At 53.6% G+C, this 11,804-nt stretch overlaps 1 protein-coding gene and 1 pseudogene across 2 annotated transcripts; both read left to right on the forward strand.

Annotated features, from left to right (window-relative positions):
• The first annotated feature begins 248 nt into the window (after nucleotides 1-248).
• On the forward strand, nucleotides 249-1,164 carry LOC309601272 (olfactory receptor 14A16-like; annotated as a pseudogene). Its single transcript has one exon. The product of its transcript is annotated as an olfactory receptor 14A16-like (transcript).
• Nucleotides 1,165-10,454: 9,290 nt separating this feature from the next.
• LOC309601273 (olfactory receptor 14A16-like) lies at nucleotides 10,455-11,390 on the forward strand (the record flags this gene model as incomplete). The annotated part of the gene is made up of 1 exon (XM_082334233.1): nucleotides 10,455-11,390. One exon carries the CDS (start codon nucleotides 10,455-10,457, stop codon nucleotides 11,388-11,390), a length of 936 nt encoding a protein of 311 aa, XP_082190359.1.
• Nucleotides 11,391-11,804: the final 414 nt, after the last annotated feature.

An 11,804-nucleotide genomic window follows, 5' to 3' on the forward strand; every position in this document is an offset into this window, starting at 1 on the left:
CCCCAAGTTCCTGTTTCCTTATTGCTGTAGGGCAGGACTGAGTCCTGCAGAGCCCCCAGCAGAGCCTTCTGCTCCCTGGGGCACACTCAGCCAGCACCGACCAGAGCTCACCAAAGCTCTTCCTGAAAAGTGAAAGGCTCTTTGGGGGGATCCTATAAGAAATTGAATAGATTTTTCTGAAAGCAGTCTGCCATAACTTTTCACTTCTTTTACCTCCTTGAACAGATCCCCATGCCCAGAGCGACAAAATGTCCAACGGCAGCTCCATCACCCAGTTCCTCCTCCTGGCATTCACAGGCACACGGGAGCTGCAGCTCTTGCACTTCTGCCTCTTCGTGGGCATCTACCTGGCTGCCCTCCTGGGCAACGGCCTCATCATCACCGCCGTAGCCTGCAACCACCACCTCCACACCCCCATGTACTTCTTCCTCCTCAACCTCTCTGTTCTTGACCTGGGCTCCATCTCCACTACTGTCCCCAAGTCTATGGCGAATTTCCCGTGGCGCACCAGGGCCATCTCCTACGCAGGATGTGCTGCCCAGCTCTTTCTGTTTGCATTTTTTATTTCAGCAGAGTTCTGCCTTCTCACCATCATGGCCTATGACCACTATGTTGCCATTTGCAAACCCCTGCACTACGAGACCCTCCTTGGGCAGCAGAGCTTGTGTCCACATGGCAGCAGCTGCCTGGGGCACTGGGTTCCTCTATGCTCTCCTGCATACTACCAATACATTGTCACTGCTGCTCTGCAATGGAAATGCTGTGGACCAGTTCTTCTGTGAAATCCCTCAGATCCTTAAGCTCTCCTGCTCACACTCCTACCTCAGGGAGGTTGGGCTTATTATGTTTGGTCTCTTTGTGGACTTTGTGTGTTTAGTTTTCATTGTGCTGTCCTATGTGGAGATCTTCAGGGCCGTGGTGAGGATTCCCTCACAGCAGGGACGACACAAAGCCTTTTCCATGTGCCTCCCTCACATGGCTGTCGTCTCCCTGTTTTTGATCACTGCCATGTTTGCCTACCTGAAGCCCCCCTCCATCTCCTCCCCATCCTTGGATCTGGTGGTGGCAGTGTTGTACTCGGTGGTGCCTCTAGCAGTGAACCCCCTCATCTACAGCATGAGGAACAAGGAAATAAAAAATGTCCTATGGAAACGGGCCCAATAAATCATGTTTCCCTGACAATAACCTGCCTCCCCTCCTCTGCATGTTTCCCAGAGTTTATCTTCGGCCACAGTTCTGCTTTTTTCTCCTGTGATAATTCTACTTAGAGATAATTTGCTGGGTTTCTACTGCTTCTATGGAGGTTTGATCCTGTTGTGCCTGACCCTTGCACAACACTGTGCCACATGTGGCCTGTCCAATAGCAGCTCTTCAATTAAAGGAGATCTCTTGGGTGCAGTGCCAAGAAAATGTCCAAGGAATTTGTTTCTGTTCTCGTTGTGTTCTCAGTGGTTTTGGGGCTAAGCTCATGATAATGTTGAGTTCCATTGGATCAAAAGTTCTGCTTTTAAAGGCTCTCTTCTTGGTGTCCAATGGCAGGGGAGATGGTCCATCAGCTCCCCATTATCTCCTCAGGTTGCTTCATGTATGACAGGACTCATGGCATATACCAGATTCTCTAGAAATGAATTTGGATGGGTCAGGAGAGGAGGGGGACTTCCCACGTGCCCTGGGGTTGGAATGAATACAGACTCAGAAGGTGAAACACCCTCAAATGTGAAGTCCCCCAGAAGTAAAGCAGTAAATCGAAGCATGCACGAAAAAGGACTCTGCAGTGCCATGGGAGTAAGAGGGGACTCAGCAGGCACAGGGAGGGGAGAGTGGAGAGCTACAGGAGCTGCCTGAGAACCACCAGGGCCAGGACTCTGGTGCTGTCCTGGGGTGTGGGGCTGGTGGCAGCAGAGGAGGGGGAAAATTCAGTCGGGGCTGGGGCTCACCTACAAGATGAATTCAGGACAGCCAGAGAGTACCTAGCCTCTGCTTCCTCATGGCCTTGTGGCCAGCACCAGCCGTGGGGCTGATGGGGAGCCTGAGCCCTGCTGTCTGCCCCCCAGCAGCTGCTGTGGCCTTCAGAGGGGCTGGGGCTGTGGGGTGAGTGCCCAGAGCTCTGCAGCAGCCTGCGCTGGGCAGTGCCATGGAGCCAGCCCAGGCTGGGCTGCTCTGCTGGGCTGGGCTGGGCTGGGGAGAGGGCAGGGGAGGGGGGGAGAGGTGGGGAGGGTCTGGGCTGGGCTGGAAAGAGCCCAGGAGAGAAAAACACCAGTGCAGAGCTAAGGTGTGTGAGTGTGCGGGGTAGGGGCAGCCAGCACTCCCAGTGCAGAGCCAGGTGTCATGGTGAAGGAAGCAAGACATCAAAGGTGCAGAAGAGAGGGGCCTGGTCTGTGCCATGTTTCCAGGACACCCTGGGGAAGCTGCTGCAGGAATTTGTCCCAGACCCGTCCCACCCACTGGCCATTTCCATCTCTGGCCATACACCCCAGCTCTGAGGAAGGACCTTTGCTGCATGGTCACCCCCATCCTCCTCTGGGGCTTAGTGATACCCAACTCCACTGCCATTATTAATCAAAATGAAAGTCATTTCCTCCTGACTCTCATTACACACCAAGTCCCACAGCTCTTGCCACAGCTGATCTCTCAGCCAAGCCTCTTCTCAGACAGCTCCAGCTCAGTCAGGTGCTTGTCTCAACCAATTTTGAAAATCTCCATTGACTGAGATCTCCCCAGCTGGCCTGGGTCCTTGCTCTGGTGTTTGGCTCTGAGGGATTTCTGATAAACCCAGCTCTCTCAGCCTCTCCTTCTCCATTATGTGCTCCAGGCCCCAGCCATCCTTCCGGCCTCTGCAGGACTTGCTTCAGTCTGTCAGGATCTTCCTTGTGCTGCTGAGCCCCAGGCTGGACACAGCAGTCCTGCTGTGCTGGTCCTGTAGTGGGTTAGCCTTGGCCAGCAGCCAGACACCCACCCAGCTGCTCACTCACACCCCCAGCTCAAAAGGACAAAGGCAGAAGATAAGGTGGACTAGCTCATGTGTCAAGATAAAGACAGGGAGATCACTTACTCATTACTGTCATGGGCAAAGAAGAGATGACTTGGGGAAGATCAATTGAATTTATTGCCAATTAAAAGAGATTCAGATAGAGAGAAAGCATAGGAAAAATATTCAAGACCGTTTCCCCACCCCATTCCTTCTTCCCAGGCTCAAATTACTCCATTGCTCCCAATTCTTCTACCCACCCCAACCCCAAGAGGAGCTGGGGGGATGGTGAATGGGGCTTATGGTCAGCACAGAACATCTCTGCCACTCCTTCCTCCTCACACTTCTCCCCTGCTCCAGCGTGGGCCCTCTCCACAGGATCCCACTGTGTTTGCTGTCAAGGCTATGTGTTGTTCATTTCTTTCCATCTTACTTTTCTCTTGCACACTCACAGAATGACAGAGATGTTGAGATTGGAAGGCACCTCTGGAGTTCATCAAGTGCAACTCCCCAGCTGAGACACAGTCAGCTAGAGCAGGTTGCTCAGGACCTTGTCTAGGTGGGTCTGGAATACCTCCATGGATGGAGGCTCCTCAGCCTCTCTGGGCAACCTGGTCCAGTGTTTGACCACCCTGAGAGTGAAAAAGTGTTTTCTTGGGTTCAGAGGGAATGTCATGGGTTTTTTTCTGTGTCCATCAGCCCTTGTCTTGTCAGTGGGAACTCCTGAGAAGATTTTGGCTCCCTTGTCTTCATTCCTTCCCATCAGATATTTATGCACATTCATAATACCCCCCAAGCAATTCTTTTCTCCTGGAAAATTAGTGAAAAAAATATGCTTTTTCTCATTTTTCTCTGGAGCGCTCCATACAGGATAGACATGGACCTGTTGGAGTGGGTCTAGGGAGGGCCACGAAAATGATCAGAGGGATGGAACACCTCTGCTGTGAGGGAAGGCTGAGAGAGTTGGGGTTGTTCAGCCTGGGGAAGAGAAGCCTCAGGGAAGGCCTTATTGCTGCCTTTCAGTAATTAAAGGGGGCTTAGAAGCAAGATGGGGACAGACTTTTTAGTAAGGCCTGTAGTGATAGGACAAGGGGCAATGGTTTCAAACTAAAGGAGGGGAGATTGAGACTAGATATAAGGAAGAACTTTTTTTGCAATGAGGGCAGTGAAACACTGGCACAGGTTGCCCAGAGAGGTGGTAGATGTCCCATCCCTGGAATCATTCAAGGTCAGGTTGGACGGGGCTCTGAGCAACCTGATCTAGTTGAAGATGGCCCTGCTCACTGCAGGGGGGGGTGGATTAGATAACCTTTAACGATCCCTTTCAACCCAAACCATTCTATGATTCTTTCTATGATTCTATGGTAAGTAAGTACGGTGCTGGGATATCTTAGGTGACTGAGGAGCATTAGCTTTGAAAGCAGCTGGAAGTGTTGCTTGGGGATTCACAGCTTTGGCAAATCCCCAGCAAACCACAGCTTTGTGTTAGAAGCAAAAGGCAGGGAGCACAAAAAGGCATTTGTAAAGCCTAGGTACACAGTGAGGTGGGGAAGCTGGGGGGTGGCCAAAGTCTGCAGGAGAACTGCTGCAGGCATGGGACAGCACGGGAGAGCCCATGCTGGGGATGACTGAGGGCCTTGGTGGGGCTGGGATTTGCCCAACACAACCAAGGTCTCTCTCCTCTCAGCTATCAATATTGTCACTGCCACCAAGAGCCACAAGGGGACACCATTTCCTTACAGCCCCATGGCCTTGGTGCCTCCTCATCCCCCCCCTAGAGTCCAGGCATTCCTAGGGTTGTCCTGCACTCATCATCGCACACCCCCACATCACACTGCTCCATCAAGAGCCCTGAGCAACGCAGGAGGAAAAGGATCTCCCTTCCCAGGTGCCAGGGATCAGAGCTTGCCCATCCTTCTGGATGAAACCCATCAAGGGCTGACGTGGCAGCAGAGCCACCTGCACATTGCCTTGGTCACCTGGAACCAGTGCTGACCTCTTGCCAGTTTAAGGCAGCCCCCAGGGAGGGGTACCTCCAGCCATGCTTCCCTTCATGACTTCACCTGTGATGGCTCTCAGGGGGCCCACTGGCACCCTCAGAGTCCTGGAGATTTGAATCACATTTTAAAGGCTTCTTCAGCGGCTTGTTCAATCTCCTTTCGGTAGCTGCAGTTCGGGAACTTGGCAGCAGAGGGCTCATGGAAATGCAGATACCCTAACATGCCAAGGCCCTCTGCAGTTTTCTTTAATGCCTCCCTTCTTGGGTGGTTCATTAGGGAGAGTTCAGGAGTATAGTCTAAATGAGAAGATGTCAAGGACAAATAACATTTTTAAAAGATTTGTGCATTTTCATTATTTTTGACCCTTTCTGTCAGACACTCTAGAGACACTCTTCATCCCGCCTACCCCACCCCAACCTGCCATTTCTCTCACCGGTCACCTGAAACTCACATCACTCATGTTCAAATGGAAGCTTTTCCCACTCAGGCTGGAGCTGATGTCTCAACCTCCATTTCCTTCTGCTTTCCTTGGACAAGTGGCTGCACAGACACACAGCATTTCTCTTAGTTAACAAGAACAAAAGCAAAAACACAAAAAAAATGAAAAAGAAAAGAACAGTTCAGTAAAAAATAAATTACATTCCTCAGGTGTCTATGAAGTCCAAGTTGCCTCCACTAAATCCCACTTGTACTTTTGAGGGGAAAATCATCAGTGAGATTAGTAGGAAAAGGACAGAGAGAAAGGCAATGAAGGAGTTGGCTACAGGGACACACAGGAGACAGGAGCAGCAAGCTTTCAACTGCCTGTAGCTCCAAGCAGCACCTGGGTACTTGGGAGGGGTCTGAGGGAATGGAGAGTAATGGGAGGAGGAAAACCAGAGGGACACTCAAAAAGGCATCTGTGCAGACAGTCTGCTGGAGAAGATGACTTGAGAAAGGGTCAGTTGAATCAGGACATGTGGGAATACCTAGAAGATTAGTGAGATTCTGTACACTCCATACTGGAGAGAGCAGTGGTCAAGCAAGTGCCGGGAAGATCAAGGTTTCTTCTCCCGAGAGCAGTACACATCCTGGAGAGTTTCATGATGGCAGCACAGGAAAACATTCTCTCTCTATGAACAGTACTCAAACATTTCAGCTGATGAAAATCTTCCCATGCTACATAAATGTTGAGAAAATGTCCTCATCTTTGCAGGCCAAGCTCAGTTCCTGACTCTTCATGGTTTGCAAGGACCTGATCCAGGTGAGCATCATCTCTGTTGGTCCAGCTGGTGGCTTTGCAAAGAAATTGCTCCAACACCCTCCAGAAACCTATTGGGCTGTTTTCACAGTGCTGTGTTCCCCCTCCAATGAATGTCAGGGTCATTAAAGTCCCCTCAAAGAGCCCCAGGCCACTCATCTGGAGACTTCCATAGGTTGCTTAAGTAAGAGCTTGTCCACCTCCTCCCTTGATCTCCTACCACAGTGTCACCCTAACTGGCCTCTCCTCCGATCCTCACCCACAAGGACTCACCCAACCTGTTGACTTTCCCAGCAAGGAGCTCCATACATCCAAGCAACTCCTTCACACAGAAAGTATTCCTCTTGTGATGCTCCCAGCCTGTGCCTCGTGAAGAGCCTTTATCCATCCATTGCAGCACGCCAGCTGTGGGAGGTGTCCCACTGTGCCTCAGAAGTCACAGCTTGTGACAGACCTCGGGGCTCCAGCTCCTCCTGGCTGTTCCCAGTCAGAGGAGAGTGTTGCACATCTGGGCTGCAGCCCCCGAGTTGTGGCTCCAGGCCAAGCTCAGCCTTGTCATGCTGAACAGGGACACCAAGCACCCAAGAGCCCATGTGCACAAAAGCTTTGCTGCATGGCAGAGACATGCTGGAGCGGATGGCAAATGGCATTCTAAGAAAGACTTGAGGTGCCCCAAAAGAGAGCAATGCCTGCTGTCCCCAAGGTCCGAGAGCAACAGGGCTGGGCTGGGCAGCCCTGGCAGGAGAGGCCATTGCTGCCTGTGGTGTCTCTGCAGCCCCGGAGGGCCTTTGGTGGAGAGAGGCACTGATCTCCTGGAAGGACAAGGTGCTGCTGAAAGCATCCTTGGGTGTGGACATCCTGTGATCTAGGCACACTCGAAATTCACTGGGCTCTTTGAAGACTGTATCGTCAAGAGGGTGAGTAAAGAATGGGGCAGAGGAGAACTAGAAGAAGCTGAGAACATAGGCCCACAAGTGGAGAGCCCAGTGCAATGTGCTTCTTATTCATGCAGTGCCTTGCATCTGCTGGATAGAGATGGGACAGGGCTGGCCTCACTGCAGGGGTGGCAATCAGTCACTTGCACACAAGCACGGAAGGAATCCGAGATGCCGCCTGGGGTGTCTGTCACGCACCCGCTCGGAGGGGACATGGCTTTCCTGCAGGTCCTGTGCTGTCCCTGCCAGCCACACGCAATTTTGGTGGAGAGCCTTGGCGTCTCACAGAGCCCTACAGGCCTGTGTTTGGCCATTCAATGAGCATCTGCCCTGAATTAGGTTAGGCTCCGTGGGGCTGTGTGAGACAACTCTTGTTGCAGGCAACGGACAGCTAGTAAATACAGCTAAAGGAGGGGAGAAAGAGAAAGACTTCCCTCTCCCTCGGGCACAGACCTCCATTTGGTCAGCTGGACACCTCTCTAGGTGGCCCTGAACAGCGTGAGTAGGGACAGGGGGTGATGTCCTAAATGTGGGCATCTGCCGTCATTTCAGCTGGCATCCTCACCAGGCTGCAGGATGATGCCATCAGTGACCATGGGACCACAGAAAAGGAGTGCAGGTGCCTATTTTTAGCAGACACCATGACTGAAGCAAGAGGAATCCCACCTCCTGGGGGTTTGTGGCAGGCATGGGAGGGAGCTGAGGTCCCTTCCAGCCCCAGGACTACAAATCCTGGAGGAGATGCCTCCATTGCCTCAGCTGATTGCCTTCTCTCAGCATGGGTAAAGGAGACCCCTCCCTGCCAGTGCCCAGGTGTCCTGTCTCACGATGGGCCAAGGAAGGGGGATTCTCAGACCTAACTGTGTCTCGGAGAGGAGAAAGGACACTGCTGCAAAGAAACGTCTCTGCGGAGGTGAGACAGGCAGCATCGGTGATTCCTTCAGTCTCTTCCCAAGGAGGTTCCTGGAGAGCCCCAGGGACACCTGGAGGGAGCGCTGAGTGGGGTGGGGGCAGAGCAAGTGATGTCTTGGGCAGGTCCTCTCCTCCAGAGCTGAGACGGGCTCCTGGGGTGGAGGGAGCTCGTGGGTAGCAGGCAGCAGTGCAGAGAGACAGCTCTGCCAAGGAGCAACTCCTCTGCCAAGCGCTGCAGGGCTCTGGGAAAAGGAGTAGGGCAGAGAGAGATTAAAGGCAGCCTGGATTGGGAGGAGAGAGGAGAGCTGCAAGGGAAGAAATCTTTACAGGCCTTGTCACGGTAAGTCTCTTGGTGCAGGGCAATGCAACTGCCGTTCCTGGAAGGGTCTCCTAAAGCGTGCACAGCCTCCAGCCTACGGGATCTGTCAGAAGGCCTCCCAGCCCAGGGGCTCATGGTAGACAAGGGTGAAGGGGTGAAGGCAGGGTGTGCAGCCAGAGCTGCCCAGGGCATTTCAGAGGGGACTTTTCCAGAGGAAGAGCAAGGCAGGGGATCCCTTGAAGGTAAAGAGCTTTCCTGAGGCTATGCTTTCAGTTTTCTGCTGTTTCAGGAAAAAGGGAAAAGGTTCTGCTGCCTTTGGAGAGGGAGACTGAGAGTCCTGAGCTGCTACACTGAGAGATCAGTAGGTCTGGTGGGAGGCAAGTCAACTGCTTCCATCCCCTCCTCTACCTCCAGAGAGCACCAGCATCACCTTTGCTGTCCTCAGCAGGGTTTGTCTGACCTGCTCCTCACTGCCTGCAAACGGGGAGTACCTCTAGAGAGTGCCTGGAATTGGGAGGTTTCTTCAGGTGAGAGCTGAGCAGACAGGAGTTGGTGATGGGGTCTGTGATCCCTGACAGGGAAAACTTGGAGGGAGAAAACAGTTCCCACCAGGGATAGCTCCAGGCTGCAAACACATGAGCAGAGTGTTGTAGGAAACTCCAACCCGCAATGTCATGGGAGGGAGACTTTGGGAAGCTCCCTGTCATCCCCTCCAATGCAGACACCTTCCTCCGAGCAAGACCCCTGCTCTCGTCTCCCACCCAGCACAGCCTCTGCCCTCAAGGCTGTGTGGTCCAGGGCAGGAGGTGCCTCCTCTGCAGCCAGAGCTCTGGTACAGCAGAGGGGCATCTCCCCTGACACGTGGCTGCTTCCCTCTGCAGGGCAAAGGGGCTGAGAGCGACTGCCCGGGGCTTTTGCTAACCGGGAGGTGCTGTGCTCTGCTGGGTGAGGAGAAGGCTTTCCTGAGTGCCCGGCTGCCTCTCCTCTCCTTGCTTCCCTTAGGAGGAGAGTCACAGGGTTTTCCTTTGTTTCTCCACGTGCTTGTGCTGCTCTTCTTCCTGCTCTTGGGCTCCCTGGCAGTAACAGTAGTGGTGTGGGGCAAGGGGTGGGGGTGCTGAGTGCCTGCTCTGGCCCTGACCTGGAGGGCGCTGCCCTAGAGGTGTTTCCATGGGACCAAGGTGCCCAAGACCTCTCTTCATTTTCCAGGCTTGAGACACTGCTTCCCTTAGCAGACAGCACCTTCAGACACCTGATCAGGCTGGGCAGGGAGTCCTGCGGGGCTGTGAGCATCACTCCAGAAGGGCACAGCTCTCCTGTAGGACCTTGGTGATGTCTGAGAGCACTCGATCTGCCCATGCCAATCAGCATCCTTGTCCTGTGCTCTCCATCATACTCTGCAGAGCTGTGCTGGAAAGGAGAGGTGTTTTGAAATCTGCACCTTGAACAGGACCCCTCTGCTCCCAGGACAGTCCAGGGTTTTTGTTGGAGCAACCTCTGGGTGCAGTCCTCCTGCAGCTGGGAGGGGTGCAAGCACAGAGCAGCTGGGCACCAGGCTGATGGACAGAGCAGCCCTCCTGCATGGGAGCACTGACGCAGGTTTACACTGGGAGCAACAGGGCAACAAGGGAATTTTATGCTTTCCAGAATATTCCCCAAGTGGGATGGGGGTGTCTGAATACTAAACCACAGCGTAACGAGACACATTTCCTGCACCTCATCTCCCACCTGCCTCTGTGCGAAAAGTGTCCTTCGGAGCTTTCACCCTGCGCTGTAGTGCAGCACAGGGAACTCCTCCCCAGGAAGCCTCCCTCCAAACACACTGGGCTGTTGCTGCCTCCATGGGTCATTGCTGTAAAGCAGGGCTGACCCTCCAGGAGCCCCTGGGGAGAGGGCACGGCTCTGCACAGCACACTCAGCCAGCACAAAGCAGAGCTGAAGCCTCGGAGCTGCATAACAGTCCCCCAGGAAAGAAAAGCTGCCTTAGGTATTTCGAATGAATGAATCAAATTTTGCTCAGAGAAGCTTCTCTGAATTTTTCTCGTTTATCTCCTTTGGCAGTTTCCATGCCCAGAAGCAGCAGATGTCCAATGGCAGCTCCATCACCCAGTTCCTCCTCCTGGCATTCACAGACAAACGGGAGCTGCAGCTCTTGCACTTCTGGCTCTTCCTGGGCATCTACCTGGCTGCCCTCCTGGGCAATGGCCTCATCATCACTGCCATTGCCTGTGACCACCACCTCCACACCCCCATGTACTTTTCACTCCTCAACCTATCCCTCCTCGACCTGGGATCCATCTTTACCACTCTCCCCAAAGCCATGGCCAATTCCCTCTGGGACACCAGGGACATCTCCGATGCAGGATGTGCTGCCCAGGTCTTCTTTGTATTCCTCTTGTTTGGTGCAGAGTATTGCCTTCTCACCATCATGGCCTATGACCGCTACGTTGCCATCTGCAAACCCCTGCACTACGGGACCCTCCTGGGCAGCAAAGCTTGTGTCCACATGGCAGCAGCTGCCTGGGGCACTGGGTTTCTCAATGCTCTCCTGCACACTGTCAATACATTTTCACTCCCCCTCTGCCAAGGCAATGCTGTGGACCAGTTCTTCTGTGAAATCCCCCAGATACTCAAGCTCTCCTGCTCAGATGCCTACCTCAGGGAGGCTGGGCTTCTTGTGGTTAGTCTCTTAGTAACATTCAGCTGTTTTGTTTTCATTGTTCTGTCCTATGTGCAGATCTTCAGGTCTGTGCTGAGGATCCCCTCACAGCAGGGACGCCACAAAGCCTTTTCCACGTGCCTCCCTCACCTGGCCATGGTCTCCCTGTTTGTCAGCACTGGCATGTTTGCCCACCTGAAGCCCCCCTCCATCTCCTCCCCATCCCTGGATCTGGTGGTGGCAGTTCTGTACTCAGTGGTGCCTCCAGCAGTGAACCCCCTCATCTACAGCATGAGGAACACAGACATCAAAGAGGCCCTGCGGAAACTGTTTGAACACAGACTACTGCAGCATCAGTAAGGTGCCCAGCATCCTCAGGACACAGTCACACACTTGAGTTTCTCTCCTCTCTGGTGGTCAGGCTGCTGGGAAGGCAACTCATGGCCGTGTCCCCATGACATTAAGGGCAGAGGCTCTGCTGTGTGAGTGAGGAGACCAGGCGGTTGCTCCAGGGAAAGCACCTGCACTGCAGGGGATGGCAGGGAGATTTCTGATCCCGACTCCCACAGCATTGCTGGCAGCAGGTCTCCCTTCCTGCCCATGTCTCTGCTGCCTGCAGCTCTTCTTGGCCACAACCTCTTTCTGTGTCCCCACGTCTCCTCCCTCTTCATGCTCACAGACCTGATCCTGCCCCCTGTGTGCTCAGCTCTGCCCTGCAGGCACCTCCTGGCAGCAGGGCACTGCCCAGGGGCATCTCTGTGTGTGCAGGGGCTA

This window comes from Platalea leucorodia, assembly GCF_965183815.1.
Source record: "Platalea leucorodia genome assembly, chromosome: 30".
In the NCBI taxonomy this organism is placed as follows: domain Eukaryota; kingdom Metazoa; phylum Chordata; class Aves; order Pelecaniformes; family Threskiornithidae; genus Platalea; species Platalea leucorodia.